This window comes from Typopeltis vanoorti, chromosome 12 (genome assembly GCF_054136105.1).
Source record: "Typopeltis vanoorti isolate ZY-2024b chromosome 12, IOZ_Tvanoo_1.0, whole genome shotgun sequence".
In the NCBI taxonomy this organism is placed as follows: Eukaryota; Metazoa; Arthropoda; class Arachnida; order Uropygi; family Thelyphonidae; genus Typopeltis; species Typopeltis vanoorti.
In genome coordinates, this window is record NC_143560.1 from 128,385,434 (window position 1) to 128,407,085 (window position 21,652).

Sequence of the window (21,652 nt, forward strand, 5' to 3'; positions counted from 1 at the left end):
TGATCATTCAAAAGTAGAACGAGCCACGTGATGTTACATTGCTAAGCACTAAAGAGAGGTAAATTTCATCAGTGATGAATAAATTATAGGTATCAATTCACTATTTCATGTACAACAATCCTACTTTATAAATTCAATTAAAGATAACATTACAAAAAAAAAAAAACTTAGTGTGTTATCCGGATTAAACTTTCCCATATTTTTGACAAGGATAGGCAATCAATAACTCAGCACTCTCTTTGAATAGGCGTTTTGAATTTATAGCAACATCTGTGTAGAAGGTAAGTCCTGGACCAGAGAATGTTGTGGCTTGTCTCTATCCTGTGTTGCACCAATCCAGACATCGGATTTGTTGTGAAGAATGTACGATTGATGTTCTTGTATTCTTTTTTCTATAGAGCATCTGGTTTGTCCAAAGTATGACAGATTGCAGTCACACGGAACTTAATATACACAAAGCAGCAACATAGTTGAACGTTCATCTTTAGAAGAGGGGAAGTAGCTGGATATTTTATTAATAGTGGTTGTTAAATCATATTTCTTCAGAATTCTTGAAATTAGTTCTGAAATTGCGGAAATATATGGAATTGGAACTTGACATATTGATTCTTTATTGTTCTGGATTGGATTGTAGGAATTGAACAGATGTTGTGTAGTCTTTTCGGAGAAGCCATTTAATTTCATGTGATGTTTGATAATTGAAAGTTCTTTCTGTAATTCGTGGGGAATTGAGCAATTAGTTCTAGCTCGTTGAATTAAGCATTTTATGATTCCTGTTTTTTGATAAGGGTGATGAGCAGATTGTTTGAGAACGTAAAAGTGGGTTTTCTGTAAACTGTTGTTGTCAGAATACCTGAAGGTGAGCGGATGAGAAGGATGTCTAAAAAGGATAACGTGTCTTTTTCAATCTCCATGATAAACTTGATACGAGGGTATAGAGAATTGATTTTGGCTAAAAAGGAAGGTAAGGAATCTGTTGTGAGACCACACTGAAAAATTGTCGTTGCTATATCTAACCCAAAAGGAAGGTTGAGGGCAATTTTTTTTTGTTTGTTTTTTGAAATATTTGGCAAATATTAAAATATTCTTGTGCTAACGTGTTGATAATTCTTAATTTCATGTCGCAAGTGTCTCTCAAGAATAGAATTATTATTTATCACTTCTAGGTAGTCCAAAGACCTGTCGAGGAAGGACATCTACTCTGTCTCCACCACTCTCAATCCACCAACTGACCGCAACTACACCAACTCCATCTGTCGCCAACCACCACCACCACCACCACCACTAGTATTTCCGCAGACAATCACAAACATCCATGCCCACTGCGGAATTCAAACCCACAATCTTTTGGCTGGGGAGTGGATACACTAATCACTCGGCCAGCCAGGCTGGCTATCAGTTAATCAAATGACAAGTGCAAAAATTTTATGGAATAAAATCTGGAAAACGAAAGGTAGATATAGAACATATCATTTGTTTACCTTAGATCATAATGGAAGTGTTATTGCTAATCTCAAAGCTATTGCAGACGCTTTGGGAGAAAATTTTGTCAGAATCTCTGCAACAGCTCCATATCCTCCTGAATTTTTAATATTGAAAGACCAGCAAGAGAAACAAAGGCTACATTTTTCTATCAATGGACTTGAGCCATACAATCAGCCATTTGTTAAGGAGGAACTGAAAAGAACTCTTTTACTGTCTTACCCTAGTGCAGTAGGACCTGATGACATCCATTATGAAATGATAAAACATGTATATATAGATAGTCTCTTCCAGATCATCCCACATGGATTAGTCTCTTTTCTCTGTGTTGGGAAGCTCAGTATCCCGCACGTCAGACTGCCATATGTCCATTTGGTATGCATGTTAAAGACTATGCAAGCTGTCAGTCTGAACGTTGACAACATTGCTTGTACCAAAATTTGGGTACCATGGAGGGATGCTCTCCATGGCAAACCTGCCATGGAGAGCATCCCTCCATGGCAGGTTTGCACTCCATCTTGCAACCTCTCACTTTGTCAACTACAGAAGTCCCATACTCCATCATCAGTCTACCTGAAATTGTTTAATGTACACAGAGCAGCCCACTCAAGAACTGATACCTGTGTTTTCTGTGCTGCTGTTTCTTGACATTACAATCTTTGACCATTTTCATTTGATCTCAGTAATTCTACAGCAGAGTTACATGCCATTCAGCATCACTTGTGCACATAAAAGAAAACCGCTACCAAAAGTGTAATTTATATATGCTCATTGAGCTCTTTACAGGCTATCTCCTCTCCTGTGTATAATCGACATCCAATGCTGTATGAGGTGTTATACCTATTGTACAAAACGAAAAATCTTAATTTTGATGTTCAGTTGTGCTGCATTTCCAGCCACATTGGAAATAAGAGAAATGAGACTGCAGATGCAGTGGCTACTTTCTCCACATACTTTGACAGTATGTGGAGAAAGAGAAAATACAGACAGTTTATAAGATTAAAGTTAATTGCTCAATGGCAGCAAGCATTGGCATTCCAGTCAACAAAAAAAAAAAAAGAGAGAGAAGGGAGGAAGTTGTTTTTGCTATGCCCTTTATAGGTCACAGTCATCTTATATATTTATGAGGGTAGATGACACTCCCATGGAGTGCCAGCACTTTACACAAGAAAGGAATGAAATTTTTTACATATCTAGCGAAGCCATTATACACTCAGGCAGATGTTATCAGACTCGGACAGATTGCATGATGTTTTTAACCTTATACAAATAATTAATTTGTACGAATACATTGGACTAATAATTTTGTTTATATGTTGATACTGCATCACTTAATTTTTGTACGTACGTATTATTTACTCATTTCTCTTTGACTGCTTATGTACTGCTGTAATTTTATTTACATGTAGATACTATATTGTTTAATTTTATTTTGTACATACATATTATTTACTAGTTTATTTTTGACTACTTATGTACTGCTGTGGCCTTTTTGTATTGCTATAATTTTGTTTATATGTAGATACTACATAGTTAAACTTAATTTTTGTGCATGCATATTGTTTACTAATTTCTCCTTGACTGTTTATGTACTGTTGTAACCTTTGCTGTAATTTTATTTATATGTATTATACTGCATTGCTTGGCTTGGTTTTTGTATATGCATATTGTTTACTAGTTAGTCTTTGGCTATTTATGTATTACTGTAACCTTTGCTATGGTGCAATATGACCTTTGTTGTTCTTGCAATAATAATCATAAATCAACCAACCAAATCTGGATCCTCTCCATGACTTCCTCATCCCTCCCCCCCCCCCCTTAAAAAAAAACAAAAAAAAAACTCATGCAGCTAAATCTGTGTACAGTAGAATGCAGTCATAATCACAGCATTATAAAGAGGGGGAGGGGATAATGCTTGTCTCTGCTTTTTAGTGTGTTCAACATCCAAGTGATACTCGGAACTATTTTGCCCACTTTTGTAATATCTGAGTGCATTCTGCAGAATCTTTGCATTGTATTACCATACTGCAGCATCTCTTGCTTTACTCATTTTTTCATTACAGGCAAACATGGATATTTCACAGCATGTCATTTCCTCTATCGTTAATGTGCAAAGTACTTTAAACAGAAGCAACCCAAATACAGAGCAGTGTAGCACTGTCTTCTCCTTGATAATATTCCTCCATATACTATTTAATATGTCTACCACTCTCTTATTCTTGTCACTAGCTTCATATCCATGTCCATTTTCTTCAATTTACATACCAGATTTCTATGCAGAATTTTTCCCAATGTCTTTAAGTAGTTTTTGAGTACATTATGTAGCCAAGGCTTGTTATTTTCCCCTATTGTATCATATTCCTATTTACCCATTCTTGAATTCTGCCTTTGACCATCATCTTTACTACCTTAACCATTTCTATGATACTGACTGGTCTACCTCTGTTTTGGAACCTCTGTCTTGCAATATAATTATTTTTAGATCTTTATATTCTTTTGGAACTTTGCCTGCATTTATCTTTTTCTCCATTATAAATTTGTGCTTCCTGTTTATGTACAAAACAAATGAACCAGTCAAATATTCATTTGACAGACATATCAGATATTTGACTCAACCCTAAACCAAACATTGTAGGCTAATTTTCACTTCTGAACTGTTAATTCTCAAACATTCAAAGTCTTGCTACTATACTGTGTCACCAGTATTTCTTTGTCACATATTTTCTGTCTATAATCCTGACTATAATCCTCTACTGCCTACCATCTTATTCCTACTTAGCTACTTTGCTGTCTTTTGACAGCAAAGTTTTACCACATTTTAGTACCAGCTCAGACAAAACACTCACGTCAACATACACTGTCTACCAATAATTGTCTGAACACTTTAGTAATTTACAATTGATACTAGCAGGTGAAATGTTCACATTTGGCTTTGATTACCTCCTGCACTCTTTGAAAGAGGCTTTCCACCAATGTGTGGCAGGCAGGTGGAATTTGTCTACATTCCTCCATCAAAGCAGCATTAAGTTCAGCAACAGATCTAAGACATGCTGCTCTGGACCTCAATCGCCACTCCAATTCATCTCACAGGTGTTCGACTGGGTTGAGGTCAGGACTCTGCAGGCCAGGGCAGTCATTTAATACCCATCTCTTCATACCATTCCATAACAGCTGCAGCTTTGTGGCATGGGACATTGCCCTCTTGATAGTGACACAGGTCTATTCCATGAAAACTCTACAGTGTAGGCATCACCTGATTATCCAAAATATCAAGCTGCCTTCATGAAACCACGGAAAATGACCAGTGGTCTCACTCGAAACCAGCGGAATGTACACCACACCATTACTTCTCCACCACCAAACTTTACAGTGGGTACAACACACTGTGGTAACAAATGTTCACCAGACTGTCTCCACACCACACCCTGCCTTCAGACTGGAAACAGGTGAACCTTGATTCATCGCTCCAGAATACTGTTTTCCACTGATCAATTGTCCAGTTTACATGTTTGCACCAGGCCAGATGAGCCACCTTGTTCGTTGTGATGTTTGGTTTGTGTGCTGCTGCTCTTCCCTGGAAACCCAGTAAATGGAGTTCTTTTCGTATGGTATTAGTGCTCACCATGGTGTTACTGGTGGTCTGGAACTCATCACGGGTGGTCTGTGCCAATTGTAGCCGGTTTTTGCATTCCACCCATTTTAACACCCTTCTGTCCCTGTCAATCATTTTTGGTGGCTGCTTTGGATGTTTTTTTTTCTACACTAGTGATGCCAGAACATCTCCATTTGTCGATCACATCACCAAACATTGATTTTGGATGCTCCAGTTTGAGCGGCAATGGCACATGGACATGCCACCAATGTGACAGCCCACGATGACACCTCTCTCGAAGTCACTGAGTTCATGCCATGTTGCTATAACCACCTGTATTCAGCTGCTATGATGAAATACTGCTTCTTTCTATCTGTATGCTGGTTTTTATGTTATTATCAAACCTGGAATGTTCCATAACTTCAAATAACAGGGGGTGTCCAGACAATTATTGGTAGATAGTGTATATCATCACCATACAGCATTAAAAAAAAATGCATTAGTATTTCTTCAGTATGATTTATCATCAAAACTAACCAATGAATGGGGTTAGTTTTGATGTTTAATCCATTCATGGTTGGTTAATCGTAAGTTTCAATAGTGTTGACCAACTTCTGGTACATTGCCATTTAATTGTACCTTCAGTTATCTTACTACTCAAATGTTATCAGCAAATTTTTTTTCTACTGTGGTCATATAATTGTGAGATTATCATTTTGTCATCTCAACTTCAATACAATAAGCCTAGTACTATATTCTAAGTGTATTGCTTACCTCACTTAAAGAAATAAAACCATGTTACAGTGCTGGGAATCCTATTTAAAAAATAGGATAGTAGCATGCATTTAACTACTTAAAATCAGTATAACCATTATGATCATTACAAGCAAATTAAACTCTTTAGTTCCTTGTAAACAGATATTAAATTTAGTCCATAATAACTATGATTCATATTGTACTAATGTAATTCTTAATGGTTTCAGGATTGTATGTATTTACATGAACTAGGAGATGAAGCAGCTAGTTTTACAAAAGAAGAAATGCAGCAAGGGTGAGTTTTGAAATAGAAGCTTCTGCAGTTGCTTTTAAGTTAACTGCATAAATTTGACAAGCATAATGTTCAAGCACTTTAAATCCTAATCAACATATATGAGGGGAAAGCATAAAATTACTTGATAAAACTGTTTCATACATTCTTACTCTTGTTTCTCTGACAGTTAGACCATGATTCCAAAAGTGCTTTTGTGTGCAATATAGCATCTTAATGGTGTACACACACACACACACACACACACACACACACACACACACACACACACACACACACACACACACACACAGTCATGGAAGCAGTGTGGTCTAGGACTTTTCAACACTTATCTTGCAGTATATATCGGAGTGATGGTGGCGACTTTGTTGATTGATGGCAGGTTCTCAGTTTCACTTGCTGTAAAGGATTGGAGTAAAGGCATCTAGATGGAAGTATGCTATGTGATTGATATTTTATTGTATATTTAACTATCTGGACCTTTTAGATGATTTCTGAGTGAAGGTTGTCACAATGTGGTTGTAGAAAATAAGATATACTTTGTTTGATAATTAGCAGTAGTACTGTGTAATTTGTCAGATTTAGTTTATAAGTTTCAGTACTGTGCTTGCATGAGTTGGTGGATATGTGCATGTCATTTAAGAAAGGGGAAGTGAGAGAGAGAGAAATAGTGTAAGAAGAGAATGGAGATAATAGTGTATGTTGATTCCATTGTCAGAATTGTGCATGATGATTAGATGAAAAAATATTTTCTTTGTACATAGATTAAAGATGTTAATGATGCTCTTCTAATGAAAGGAGGGAAAATGAAGTAGTTGTGAATGATTCAAAATAGGTAGTGTGAATGCTGAAAGTCACTGCAAGAAGAAAAGAGAGAGAAAATTAAGTTTGCATGTCTGTTGTCAAGGTATTTTTTTTTATTATCCCATGGTATTATTACACCAGATCATAGAGGTCAAGTTCATGTATTTTATACAGCACCTTTTCTTGGTTGTTATAGAGTTCACATTTGGAAATATTCATACAGTTTAGCAAATACATTGGTGATGCTTCCTTGATCTTACAGATTTTGCAGGTGGGGAAGACTTTTATCCATTGCTGAACTTGATTGGTCTTGTGTGGCCAGTCTTGAGGCCACATGGATCCACACTTGAGGATCATGGTAGTGGCACTGCGATTAAACTTGGAGTTGATGGTAGCTCCTGGATTTTCTGCTGAGTACCAGTGGTGAGTCAAGTCCTGAAGAATTGTTCTTTTTATGTTTTCTTTTTGGGTGGTTGTAAAAAGATCAAAGTCTGTAGTATTACTTGATGTTGCGGCCATTTTTGCTACTTCATCTTTTTTTTTGTTTATGTTTTTTGCTATGTCTCTAAGTATTTCTTGAGCTAGTGTAGCAGTTCTTAATAGCTTGAAGAGCTGCTAAGGAATCTGTGAAAAATATATATAAACTCCTTCGGGTTTTGTTTGTCCAAATATTGCATTGCTGTGTTAATGGCCATTAATTCTGCATGGTATGAGTTGCATCCAATACTATTATTCTTTTTAGTTCTATATTATGATGAGAGCCATAGATCAGTACGCCACTCCCAGAATTGCCATTTGGATTTTTGGAGCCATCTGTGTAGATCTTTATTGAGTCAGGTCCATATTCCATTATTTTTGAAAGGGCTAATGATCTCAAGATTTCAGGGTTTTCTAGACTTTTTTCTCATGTTTCCCTATTTCAGAGTTGATAACTATATTTTTCCTTTCTTGATTTGGAGGAAATGCTGGGAGTCAGGTATTTTATTTGGACAATCCAAGGGAATTTTATTTTCTATGATTTTATGCATTGTTGATTTTTTCTTTATTCTGTTTGTTGGTTTCCAGTTTTTAAGAAGTTCACTTGTTCTATGATGTGCAAGGTTGGCTCTTTTTTCTACAAATTTGGTAAGATTTTCTTGCCACCTAATTTTTAAAGGAACAAGGTTGGATTTGAATTCTGCTATTTTTCCAGGAGTTGCATTCCTTAGTCCACATATGATTTTAGCTGCATTTTTCTGAATTTTGTTGCCAAGGTGTGATAGGACTGATTGGAGATGGACTGTAATTGAAGATGAGTCAGTGTTTAAATTTTGTAGAAGAATGTGTACAGTTTTTAGCTGTATGGAGTGTATTTTAAGGACAAAAGAATTGTATATAGCCAAAGGGATCAAACTCTGGGTTATGAATTCAGTGATGGCATTAGAGGATTTGTCCATAACTTAGATAACTACTTTGTCACTAATTAGAGATGGCAGTTATCTAGTCTTAACACTAGAAGTGAGTCAGCATGTTTAATTGTGTGCAATATAGCATCTTAATGGTGTACACAAACAGTCATGGAAGCAGTGTGGCCTGTGGTCCAGGACTTTTCAACACTTATCTTGCAGTATATATTGGAGTGATGGTGGTGACTTTGTTGATTGGCAGGTTCTCAGTTTTATTTGCTGTAAATTTTTGATAACTGCTTCACCTCTAGGATTGGAGTAAAAACATCTACTACAAGTGAGTCAGCATGTGGAATTATAATGTTGGTGATTATGAGTACCTCAGGAGGCCGCTTGGAACAATGTCTTGGCATTAAAAACTGCCACTATTATTCCTCCACTTTCCTCCAAAATCATAAGAACAAGAGGTGCTGTTAATTGCTGTAAATTTTTGATAAAGGCTTCACCTCTAGGATTGGAGTAAAAGCATCTAGATGGAAGTATGCTATGTGATTGATATTTTATTGCATATTTAACTATCTACTCCAGCTTGTAATTCACTGAACCACTTCTCATTTTCTTCTTTTATTCTATGTACGTTTGTTCTTTGGAACGACCTTCTCCACTCTGCCTTCCTGAAAGAATGCAACACAACTTTGGTGTTGATGGAGGTAGTGTCATGTGTGGTTGAAGAATTGAGTGTTAAGCGAGATGTGTGCAGTGAAGTAGAGTTGAATGCTTTTCCATGATGAGTACTTGGATGGGTCACATAATAATAACCTGTATTTGTTTAAAAAAAAAAAAAATGTAAACTGCTTCCTCCTTTTTCCTTATCCTCTTGCCCATACATGACACTGATATACTGTGACCTTTCATTTGTAGGGTCAGATATATTAAAAAAAAAAGTCAGTTGCTTGGGAAGTAATCAAGAAGTATTTAAGGAATGCAGTATTATATTGCACAGTCCAGGTTCAGGAGGGTAAATCAGGTGTGTATGTGTGAGAAATGGATGAGTATCATTATTAAACAGGATTTGCACACAAAAGGAAAATGCTGTGGAGGGTATATAATTAAAAAAAGTGATCAGCAGGCTAAGGAACAGTACAAAGAGGAGTCATGAAGAATGGAAATCATTGTAAGGAAAGAAAAATTAGATGAGAGATTAGCTGAGGAGGTCAAAAGAGATCTCCTTTGACCTGCTCAGCTAATCTCTAATGAAGAATGATTTTGGAAGGATAACTTTAATTAATATGTATAGTTGACAGAGAGAGACTGTTATCTGCACTTGAAGATAATGCTGCAAGTGGCTGATGTGATAATAGAAGTAGATGAACTGGAGCAATACAGTCTTGGAATAGAATAAGATATCTGCATGTGTGTTAAAAGAAAGCACCAGAGACTTTCCCTATCCAGACTATTTAAGTTTCATTACTGGTAGGGTATCAAGAGAGTGAAATATCTTGTGAGACAGCTACAAATCACAGACCAATCATTATCTCATTAGTGATTGTTAAACTATTAAAAATCTTGGTTAAGATAAGAATTCTGCAATGGGTGGATTGAAATATGGTAATCTGTTGAAATAGAGCATTGTGAAGGGGAGGAAAGGTTTTGTCATAGTAATTGCTTTCTCCAGTAAAATGATAGAGGAATTGAATAAAGGAAATGATTACATGATGTTGCTGTTGTTGGGCTTTACATTTGATGGAATATTTCACAGAACCCCTCATATAATTGGGATGAACCTGCTGCTGCTGTTATAAAATTACAGCAAAACTAAGGCTATGAAAATAGTGTACTGTGTCTCTAAATTCTGTGTGTTCTTCTGTTTGGTTTTCTTGTTTTGGGGATGAAAAACATGAGTTTTCAGGAGAGAAAAATGCTGCCACCTGTGTATGAGACTGGCTGACTTGACTTGGTTGGAAAAAAATCCTTATAAAGAGTCTTTACATCCTTTGAGATTTGAACCCAAGTCTTTGCATTCAAAGGATATCATCGATACTGATGAGCTTATAGAAGCTCCATATATGAAGCAAATGACTTAGATAAGAGAGTGGATGATAGCAAGAAAGAGGTGATGAGTCATGTGCCATTGAGCCCTGTACTTAGGTTTCTTTTGTTTAATTCATGTCTTGTTAATATTAATAATCATGTCTTACTAATGTTTTGAGGGGAAATCTCCAATTATTTGCCACCAATGCTTAACTGGGGAGGGTTATAATTAATGTAGGCAAGTGTAGAAATCCTTTTGCATAATTTAAATCGACTCTCAGTTTGAGTGTCAGATAATGGTTGCCATTTTAGTATGGTAAGATATAAAGTTATGCACTTTAGAATAAAAAGATTATAAGGTGTGTATTAAATGATCATTGCATGATTTGAAGTGGACTACTAAAAATTGAATCTAGAGATTTGGGGATATCCTTGTTAGAGTTGAAATTCAAAGTATGTATTCAAAAAGTATGAAATTCAAAAAAGTGGGGACAAATAACTCCAAAGATCACTTGGATGTGAAGAAACACAAATAGGGGTAAATTGTGTAAGATGATGTTGATAGGCATTGCATGAATAATGGTTAATCTAGTGTGTAGTAAATCTTCACAGTCCATGGGATGCCTATGTTGTAGTAATAGAACGTTTTTTTTTCTCACTTGGTTATGAAGTAAGTAATTATTTGCCAAGAAATTATATTCTTGTTTAATCCTTTATCCAAGTGTAAGCAAACAAAGTTTGCATATGAAGTATCTTCATGACTTGGCTACTTGTATATAGAGGCTTATGACTTTACATTAGCTGCCTTAATTTCCTATAATGCAGGTAGTAAAAAGATGTATTACATTCAATAGTGACCCTCCCTTAATTCATAGTATTATGCATATCCAAAAGGAAGTGTTTTGCATCATGGGATATTAAGGCAATTGATGTGAAGATGTTGGTATATATATATATATATATATACACACATACACACACACAAAGTAGCCTAGTCGTGAAAATGCTTCATGCACAAACTTTGTTTGCTTACACTTTGAAACAGAATTAAACAAGAATATAATTTGCTGTGTTTTTGTAATAACACTAACACTTGTACTGGATCACTCAGAAGGGATTTGCCAAAAATTATATCAACCTGCATCACATTTCTAACTGGTATGGAAATATAGAGGTTGTTAGAACTAGAATTATTGTGAAACATAAATTATAAAATGTCTTAATATTTTAAAACTCAAGTGATTTTCCATATTAAGAATATCTGCCTTTTACTTGGATACTTATTTTCTTGATCCACTGTAATGCTTGCATAATTCTCTTGATTATTGATTAGCCGTTACAGATGTATTCTGTAGCATTCCAAATTTGTCTAGTGCAGAGCACCCCTATCATTAACTTGAGCCCTTTGTATGTATGCTAATGTTTCATGTGATCCCAGATCGAATAGCCTATGAGGCTGTTGGATCTGGAATTGGATCAGCCATTGCAATCTAGTGCTTTAAGGATTAGGATCTCTTGACCAACATTTGGAATAGTTTTGATTCCGATAATTGAAAATCTTTTGGAAAAATGTGATGACCCCTTGAAAGTGCATATGTTGTCATGCCAATAATGGAACATTTTCAAAAAGGCCTGACAGCTGCATTTTTTTCCCCTATTATGATGATCATTGAACACCTGGTTTTGGTCATTACATATAATGAAAATCAGCACTAGAAATTTATTTTAACTGTTGCACAGTTAAATTCACTTGTGAAAATTGTGAAAACACAATTCACTTCATCGGTGAATTGTGTTTTCCTGTGCACATTAGGATTTGCAAGCACATTTGAAGAGGCATGATCTGCCTCAGCAATGTATTGTAATCCTTAGATGGTCATTATCATCACCCAGTATGAGAGTAGCACCAACACCACCTGCTCATTAGACAGCTGAAGGGAATTGAAAAAAGTTGCATGTTCAGTCTGCACAGTATGCTTCTCAGACTGTTTAACCCTTAGCCTGCATACAGTACTATATGGTTCTAGGTTACCAACCTTTCATGTGTGTGTATAGAATGGTCTGTGTGTAGAGGCTTAAGTGCTGTGAAAACATCATGTTGGAGACTTAATGGAGTGTATACAGCACTCAGAAAGGATTAAAAACAGAATTTAATTCTTCCTATATTTCGTCTCAGTCAATGAGACATCTTCAGTGATTACAAAAAAAGCTAATGTAACATAAAAACAAATAACAAACAATACTAAGCCTAGCCACGTGGGAGACACTAAAGTCCTATCTAGGTGGAGCACCCTCTAAGGGCGGTTGTAGGTGGCCTGGAATGTAAAGTGGGACCTCTGGTGATAAGCATTTCCCAAATTGTAGGAAGCTTAATGCAACTATATTTGTTAAGATTTGGTTGATTCCTGAGAGTTGCTGCTGATTCTAAGAATACTTTCTTAGAATCTCAGAAAGAATTCTGAGAATCTTTTTCTTTTGAATTTGTTGTGGTGTTTTTTTTCCATGAGATCCTGTGGGTTGTATCCAAGACATGGATACAACCCACAGGTCGCTTAGCACTGGAGATAGCAAACAACATCAGACTTGACGTCGCTAACATCCTCGCCCAGTCTTTGCCTCCTAAAAGTAATTTATCATTATCACCAGAGCTGATAAGGGTAATGCCACAGTCATTCTTAATGCCATGGAATACAATCGAAAAATGGAGATTATTCTCCGAGATCGCTCTACCTACACCCTGCTGGAACACGACCCCACAAAAACACAAGTTAAAAAACTTACTTAAAAAAGTGCCTTCCTGTCCCCCGGAAATCACGAAAAAACTCAAACCATTCTGTCCCCCCCCCCCCCCAATATAAGGTTTACCAAAAATCCACAAATCCAATTCCTCACTAAGATCTATAGTAGATGCCACTAACTCACCTTGCTACAAACTGTCAAAACTCTCTGCCCCCCCCCCCACTGGACTTTCCACATCCTATATAAAAAACTCCACCCATTTCAAAACCCTTATAGAAAATTTAACCTTAAATAACACAGACATATTGGTAAGCTTTGACATCTCCTCATCGTTTACCATTATTCCCTTAATCGATACCTTAACACTCTTAAAAAACGTTTTTCCTTCTGACATCTTAGATCTCTTTTCCTTTGCCATCTATTCTGGTTATTTTTCTTGGAAGTACAAAATCTATAAGCAGATAGAAGGAACTGCAATGGGTTTCCCCCCGCTTGCCAATTTTTATATGGAAGATTTTGAAAAACGAGCCATAGACTCAGCCCCTCTCAAACCTTCCATCTGGCAAAGATATGTAGATGATGTATTCTCTATTTGGCCTCATGGCCCAGACACATCAGAAGCCTTCCTCAGTCGCCTAAACAGCTTACATCCAAGAATCCAGTTCACGATAGAAAAGGAAAATAACAATTGCTTACCCTTCCTAGACACCTTAGTTACACGCCTCCCCAATGGTACATTTTCCTTCACGGTATATAGAAAACCCATGCACAGAGGCAGATACATCCACAAACGCTCCTACCACCCTGCTCAACAATATGAAATTATTAAAACTCTTACCAAGAGAGCCCACAATCTTTGTTCCAGTGGAACCGCCCTTACAACTGAGCTTGACCACATACACAACACTTTCCTCTCCAATGGCTACAGTGATCACAGCATTAGAAAAATAATCAGTTCCTCCCCCATTCCCCGGTCTTCTCTTCAAAAAGAGTTTAGAAATGTCGTCACCATACCCTACATCCGTGGCACATCTGAAAAAATAGCCAATATTTTAAAAAAATAAAAAAATACAACCTACACACAGCATTTAAGCTCCACCACAAACTTGCTATCCTCATCCGCTCTACTAAAGATCAGCTCCCTCCTCTCTCAGTGCCTGGAGTCTATAAAGTACCCTGTTCCTGTAAACTGGCGTACTTTGGACAGACAGGCAGATCAACTACTATCCGCCTGGAGGAACATAAGTCATACATCTGCAAGCACGACTATCCGTGGCACATCTGAAACATGTCTTGTTTGGGATACAACCCACAGGATCTCATGGGGAAAAAAACCACCATGCTCCACCACAGCAAATTCAAAAGAGAAAGACTATTCTTAGAATCAGCAGCAGCTCTCAGGAATCAACCAAATCTTAACAAATATGGTTGCATTAAGCTTCCTAAGATTTGGGAAACGCTTATCACCAGAGGTCCCTTTACATTCCAGGCCACCTACAATTGCCTTTAGATGGCGCTCCACCTAGATAGGACTTTAGTGTCTCCCACGTGGTTGGGTTTAGTATTGTTTGTTATTTTTTTTTTATGTTACATTAGTTTTTTTGTAATCCTTGAAGATGTCTCATTGACTGAGACGAAATTTAGGAAGAATTAAATTCTGTTTTTATCCTCTCTGAGTGCTGTATACAATCCATTAAGCCTCCAATGTTGAGACTATAGAATGGTTTTTACTAATCTCAGCCTCTTCTCAAGTATGTTTCCATTAATCTTGTCTGAACACAGTTCAGTTCTCTATATTGATAGAGAACTGAATTTTTCATAATTCTCATTTTTAGTTTTATTCCTTTTGAATTATTCAGTACAGCCACTGTAAAATTTTTATATCTCCATACTTAAGCATTGCTAGTCATATCATCTACTTTAGTTTCCTTTCCATTGATTCTAATGGTTATTTCTACTTCAGGCATTAATATGTATATTCCTGACTGCATACATCTAGAATATTGTTTGCAGTTTTTATGACACCATTATCATCTGTAGTTCCTTTTGCAGTATTCCTTCCTTCACCCAGGCTGGCCTTGGTTAGCTGAGTGGTTAGCGTATCTGCTCTCCAGCAAAAGCTGCAGATTCGAATCCCACCATGGGCATTGATGTTTGTGATTCTGTGGAAATACTAGTGGTAGATGGCGTTGGTGTAGTTATGGTTAGTTGGTGGAATGAGTGGTGGAGACAGGGAGTTGTAGAGTAGGTGCCCTCTCTCAATGAGTCTTTGGACTCCCTGGAGGTGTCATAATAATAAAAATTTGTAAGCATTTTCAATAGCTTCATAAACATAATGTTGCTTTTATGATATTTATCTTCTATATATAGTCTTACCTACCTCTTCCCATGATGGTTCTTTAGCTACTTCTATACACATTTGTTTTCTTACATTTTCCTTTGTATTATCTGAAGATGGCTGCTGACTTACTTAATAGGAACTTACATTCTATTCTTGCAAACAACCTTCTCCACACACCTTTGGCTAACTTGATCAGTATCTCTTCTTTTCAAGAAGAGTAATTTCTTCTATTGTCATTCAAGAAGTTTCATGCTTAGTGTTGAATTATAGCAACAAATGATATTTACTTTCTATATCTTTCTCCAAAACCTTCCAGTGACTTCTATTTTTATGCACAAAATTAGCTCACATTTTTACTGAATTATATGAGAGCATGTGCTGACACTTGCTGGGACCTATCACTAGTGCAACTTTTTGACTCTCACCACAAAGGAATGATTTTTCATATCTTAGAAGCAGCTTAACCACGTTTCTCTTAATGACAATATTTTCTTCAGTTTTTGCCATCAGATCCCTAAGAATTTGTTCTTGCTTTCAACTTGGAAAGGCTGTAAACCTTTGGTATGTTACGTGATATCATACATCGTCTAAGGCAGCAGTCGGCAACCTGCGGCTACGGAGCCACATACGGCTCTTTGAATGAATAATTGTGGCTCTTTTTGTTGATAAACAATCTATTTTTGAATAATGCAAACTGAATGTTATTTATTAAATTAGAAACTAAAAACCCTAAATATAGTATTTGCAATAAATTAAGGACATTTTACATTAAGTCAAGGATATTTTACAATTGAAAATAGTACATGCGATGCTGAAAAATTTGATACTTTCATGTTTGAACTCTGAAATCATACACGATAATCCTTCTTTACATTCGTCTTGCATTATCCATGAACCCACTGATTTGTCAAATGTTTGTTTTAATTATTCATGCCAATTAAAATTACTTAACTTATGTTTTATGTTTTAATTTATTAAACCAAATACATCATGCTAGGCTAGCACATGTAGCGCTTGCCTGTCTGAATGCTCCCATTGTCTTCGCATATAGTGGTCTGTAAATCTGCTCACTTTGTTAAAATAAGTAAAGTTTTTGAGGGACATTGCAGTGCTTTCATTTACTGGTGATGTGTTAGGTAACATGAATATTGTAACATTAAATTAAATATTAACAAAATAAAAATATTTTTGTAATGTTTAAAATATCAGCAAAGAAGAGAAAGATAGAACAAGAAAATCGGGAGTTTAAAAGTGACTGGACTGAAACCTACGCATTTGTAGCAAATACAGCATGATTTCCAATGTGTTTAATATGCCACGAATAGCTTTCAAACAATAAAAAATCAAATATACTAAGACATTTTTTAAATAAACATGATACATTTGACAAAGCATATCCAGGGCAGATGAAAGAAAAAAGGCAGTAGAAGAGCTGCAATGCAAAGTAAACCTAACTAAATTTTCATTTTCCAAATGGATAAAAGCATCAAGAAATACAACTATTGCTAGTTTTGTGGCTGCTCAAGAAGTTGTTAAACGAGGAAAACCTTTTGCAGACAGCAAATGTATGAAAGAACGTTTTATTAAAATGTCCGAATTTCTCTTCTGTGGTTTTAAAAACAAAGCGGAAATAATTACAAAAATAAAAGACATGCCATTATCTGCTAAAATTGTAAGGGACAGAACTATACGAATGGCAGAAGATATAACAAATCAGCAAGTTACAGATCCTAATTAGACTTTTAATTAAAATATGCTAATTCTGCCGTACAAAACAAACACTGGACCACACAAAACAACTTAGAGGGCTACATGCAGCCCGCTTACCATTGGTTGCTCATCACTGCATGCCGCTCCCTAAATTTTTTTTAACAGATATGATTTTAAAAATGGCTCTTCACTCCAAAAAGGTTGCCGACCGCTGGTCTAAGGGGTTAGATATTCCTGAAACCCTGGCTACAGATAAAACATGGAGCTTTTCCAAGCCACTTGAAGACTTCAAATAAGCAGAGGTATGGTAGGGAATGAAATTTACCTACCACTTAAAGATATTTAAAACATCCATGCCTGTAGGTCAGATTTGAACCCATGATCTATTTATTGGTTGGAGAATAAAAACAGTATCAGTTTGACCAACCAGGCTTCTGTATTTTGAAATTTACAGACTCCATCTTATGTAAATAATCCCGAAAGGGCTACGAAAAAAATTTTCATTTATAAAAATTTTACTATGTGCCTATATTACTTGTACACTGTCTAATAGTGGTCTTTTGCAAGGCAGAAGACCACTGTTAGACAGTGTACAAGTGCAAGGCAGCTTGCAGTGCATGTGTGCACTTTCCTCAGTTTCTCTCTTTTACTGTTGAATGCTGATATGAGTTGCAATTGGGGATGGGGGAGATATAAATGAAAATCAAAATGTCCAAATGGTATGGGTTTCAATCTTTTTTTGCAAGTAATAATTCATTCGCTGTTCTGTCATCTCTTGATAATTTTATGATGACTATCAAATGACCAAATTAAACATTTTAGCCATTTGCATCTGGTAAATGAACTTAATAGAAATAACCTATAAAACATGCCAATTTACTACTATATTCACATATAAGCAATAGGTGTGATTAACAGGTAGGATGGGTTAAATCCACCTTATGTAAAATTTGTGTTATAGAAAGGTATGCAAAACATAGCTCGTATGTAAGTTGGGATCTGTGCACAACACTTTTTATTAGAACATGTTATTAATGACTGGTCATTACAATGACTAGTAATGATATGCTGACAAGAAATCCAGCAGTTACTTTCTATAATTATTAGCTTTGCTCTTTTCTTAGTTTTCCCAAAATATTTCTGTTTGTCTGCACATTTTCTGCTCTGCTGGTTTAGGTCTCTAACAAGAACTAGCAAGTTCCTTTTTGGTTGCTATCCTTTCTAATGCCTCAAAGAAATCCTCAACTTTTTCCTTACTTATAATTTTCTTTGGGACCATATGCATAATTAGACTGAGACTTTTGTATAATACCCATTTTGAAATTTATCTATGTTACTCTGCCATTTGAAATATCTCACCTGTTTTTGTCTTAATTTCTGTAGCATCAATTATGTTGGCATGGTTTTTGCAATTCCTCTACAATCTCCACCGTGTTTTTCATTGAAAAGAGTGCCCTCCTTTAATTCCCTTGAACTTGAGGTTATTTCATTTGCTGGCTTTTCACTGTGTGCTGCACTGGTTCCCTGACAGAAACAGCTCGGGTCTTTTTAATCGGGTGACACCCCAGCTCATATAGATATTTCATCATGTTGTGTCATATTTTTGTGTGGATTAAGTCATTACAAACTGCAGTTTGGTTGGCTAATTTCCATGTTGCTGGTCCATTATTTGTTCAGAATCTGGGTGGATATCCCTAGAAGCTATAAGGGAGACATGTGCAAAGAAGCAAGGAGTAGCTTTTTGTATGCATAAAAGACAGATGAGGATAAGAGGAGGAAAAGGTGGTGTGTGGAATGCATTACCTAAGCATATGTGGCCAGTGCAGAAAAAAAAAGGTGAGTTTAAAGCATGGTATTATGAACATTGTGACAGTGAGGTCCCTTATGGAGATTTGATGATAGTACTACTACTAATAAAATTCCCTGAATCTCTAGATTAATTTAGTCATCAGTTCGTCAGACAATAACCCAACAACATATCTTGCAGAAAGATATTAAGAAAAATATGTGTATGAGGAGTAGATTTTTTGCATGGAGAGTGGGGAGTTTGTGGAATGCACTGTAAATGTGGAGAGTAAATGAATTCAAGATTAAATATGATAGACATGTTTAAGTGGGTCTCACAGTGAGTGCTAACTCCATGGAGGTTGCTTTAATAACAATGTCCAGTAATGTGGTGAATGACAGGATTGTGAGAATAGGACATCATGTCAAAATCATCCCAGTTATTCTCAATATGCTTAATCTGTATTGAGGTTTTATTATGTGACTCCCTGGAGGCATCACATAATAATAATGAGAATGTGTTCTTTTTATCTACATAACAGGAGAATGTGTGTAATTTTTCCTAGTTGAGTGGATAGCACTTCATCTCTCCAGTCATTATGTTGTCATGACCTACTGACTGGACGACCTACATGGGACTGAATCCAACTATCGACATGAGTGGTTCTGAATATCCTTCATGGTGGATGAATTTCGTCACCCTACTTACTTGTGGCTTGAAGAAGTACCATGTTTAGTATCAAGAGCACTGTTTCAAAAAAAAAAACAAAATAAGATTACATTTCAGATACCAAAAGTCCAGTTTTTTATTAGCTTGTACTTCCAATTTGGAAATTATCCCATATCCAGTCGAGACCATCAAACAGAGACAAATCTAGACCACTGTCTATTCCATTATAAAGGAAAAATTCATTACCATCCAGCTTCTGCACCACCTGGATGGTTGCCACATAATTAGCAATTCTTAATATGGATTTTGCAAGTGCTATTCCACAAGAAATCTTGCTTAGGTTTCTACCTTTGGATAAGTGCTGTAGAAAGGTTCAATGAAACTCAGATTTTTACTGTTGATATTTTCAACAATAGAATTTAATCAGGTTTGAATAAAGAGGAAATCTGTTCCATGTATATATATACAGGTAACTTACTACATGCGAGAGAGTGGATTGCTTTTTAAACTTGTTGTTAATTAACATTGGATTATCAGAGTTTAGCATCTTTTGTTTCAGTCTTCATTTATATCAGTGGTCTTTGCTTGACTATAAATCTAATTTATTGTTTTGTTGATTGCATTCTCATTCCATAAGCCATAAAATGCTTATGGAATGAGAATGTTTAAGTGCAATTTTCCATACCGTCCTACAGCTTTAAATTGAATGCACTTCACCCTGTCGTACTATTGATTTCTTTTTCAAGTTCTCATTCAAGAAGAAAGCTCCTTTCTAAGAATAACAAAAACTGCAAGCTTCAGTGACATAAGTGTATTGCATATGTAGCTGTCTCAGCATGCAAAGAACCCAACTTCCTCTTTTGTTCTAGACATTACTTCTCACCTAAGTAACTGCCCCTTCCCTACAAATTCTGTGAACTATCAAGGTGTGAAATAATTTTTCTCTCTCTCTCTATTCGCTCCTCTTGCTCTGTTCATATATATATCCTGAGCCTCTGTAGCTCAGTCAGTATAGACAAAGCCCTTTGGTTGGAAAGACCTGGATTCGATTCCTGTCAGTGACATGAGGAACCTTTATCTGGTCTCTTTCAACGAAAAGTGAACACTGGTCTCATGCAGAGGTAGGGGGTTTATTCACCTGAAAACTCGGAATTTTTTGTCCCCCAGAACAGCAAACCGGCTCCCTTGAACACCTGCATCTAGGACACACTGGGAATATAGGGCTAACCACCTCATCCTCAAGTTATGGTTGCGAAGTCCAAGAATACTTGGAAAGGTATTTCCAAGTATTCTTGGACTTCATATTTCCAAGTATCCATGGGTGCCTAAGTGCCTGTTAGGGCCACTGATGAGATAGAATGGGATAGGCCAACTTATTACTTGGCCAAGACAGTAGCCTGTCTTGGCCAAGTAATAAGTTGGCTTCTTTAAATCGTGATTCATATTCTGATAGGGCAGTTTATCTTATCTTCATAGTATATTATGCCTGTTAGTTTTGTGTGTGTTTCATGTAAGAACAACTAACACATCTTCAATTGAAAAGCCGTGATTAAAGATTCTTTGCGTACTAGTGGATTTGAACCCATGTGTTTCCATCCAAAGGGAATTGTTGAAAGTGACTGAGCTACAGAGTCTCTCTCTTGCTATGCTGGAGTGATTGTATCCTTTTTATCTGTTCCAGTAACATATATCGTACAGTTCTTGCATAAATTTCATTTCAACTGATGTAAACTATTATTCATCTTATTTTCTGATGGTCCAGCTTCACTCCCATAGGTGTTATTTTATTTCCTATGATGATTCAATGACTGTTAGGCCCTTTTAAGGGAAGGTATGGCACCATCTCATTCCCCCCCCCTCCCCCCATTTTTATCCAGGCTTGGGACTGGCATAGCTGACGAATCTAATCTATGGCCGAAGAAGGACCATCTTAAGTATTCCTGACTAATCTGTGTGTTCATGGGGCCGGTTTGCCTGTTCTGGGGGATGAAAAACCCTACCTCCGTAGGAGACTGGCTAACTCACCTTTCATCGAAAGAGACCAGATAAAGGTTCCTCACATCAT

At 36.4% G+C, this 21,652-nt stretch overlaps 1 protein-coding gene across 4 annotated transcripts in view; it reads left to right on the forward strand.

The window, feature by feature from the left end:
• The window catches only part of LOC150101220 (uncharacterized), a 530,669-nt gene that overhangs the window by 215,132 nt on the left and 293,885 nt on the right, over nucleotides 1-21,652 (forward strand). For all 4 annotated transcript variants that reach the window (XR_016549128.1, XM_090401188.1, XM_090401189.1 and 1 more), the window contains exon 9: nucleotides 6,058-6,125. Coding sequence is in view for 3 of the 4 variants with exons in the window: in XM_090401188.1 (XP_090257314.1) it covers nucleotides 6,058-6,125 (68 nt within the window). In the remaining variant the exon portion in view is untranslated. The remainder of the gene's footprint in view (nucleotides 1-6,057; nucleotides 6,126-21,652) is intronic.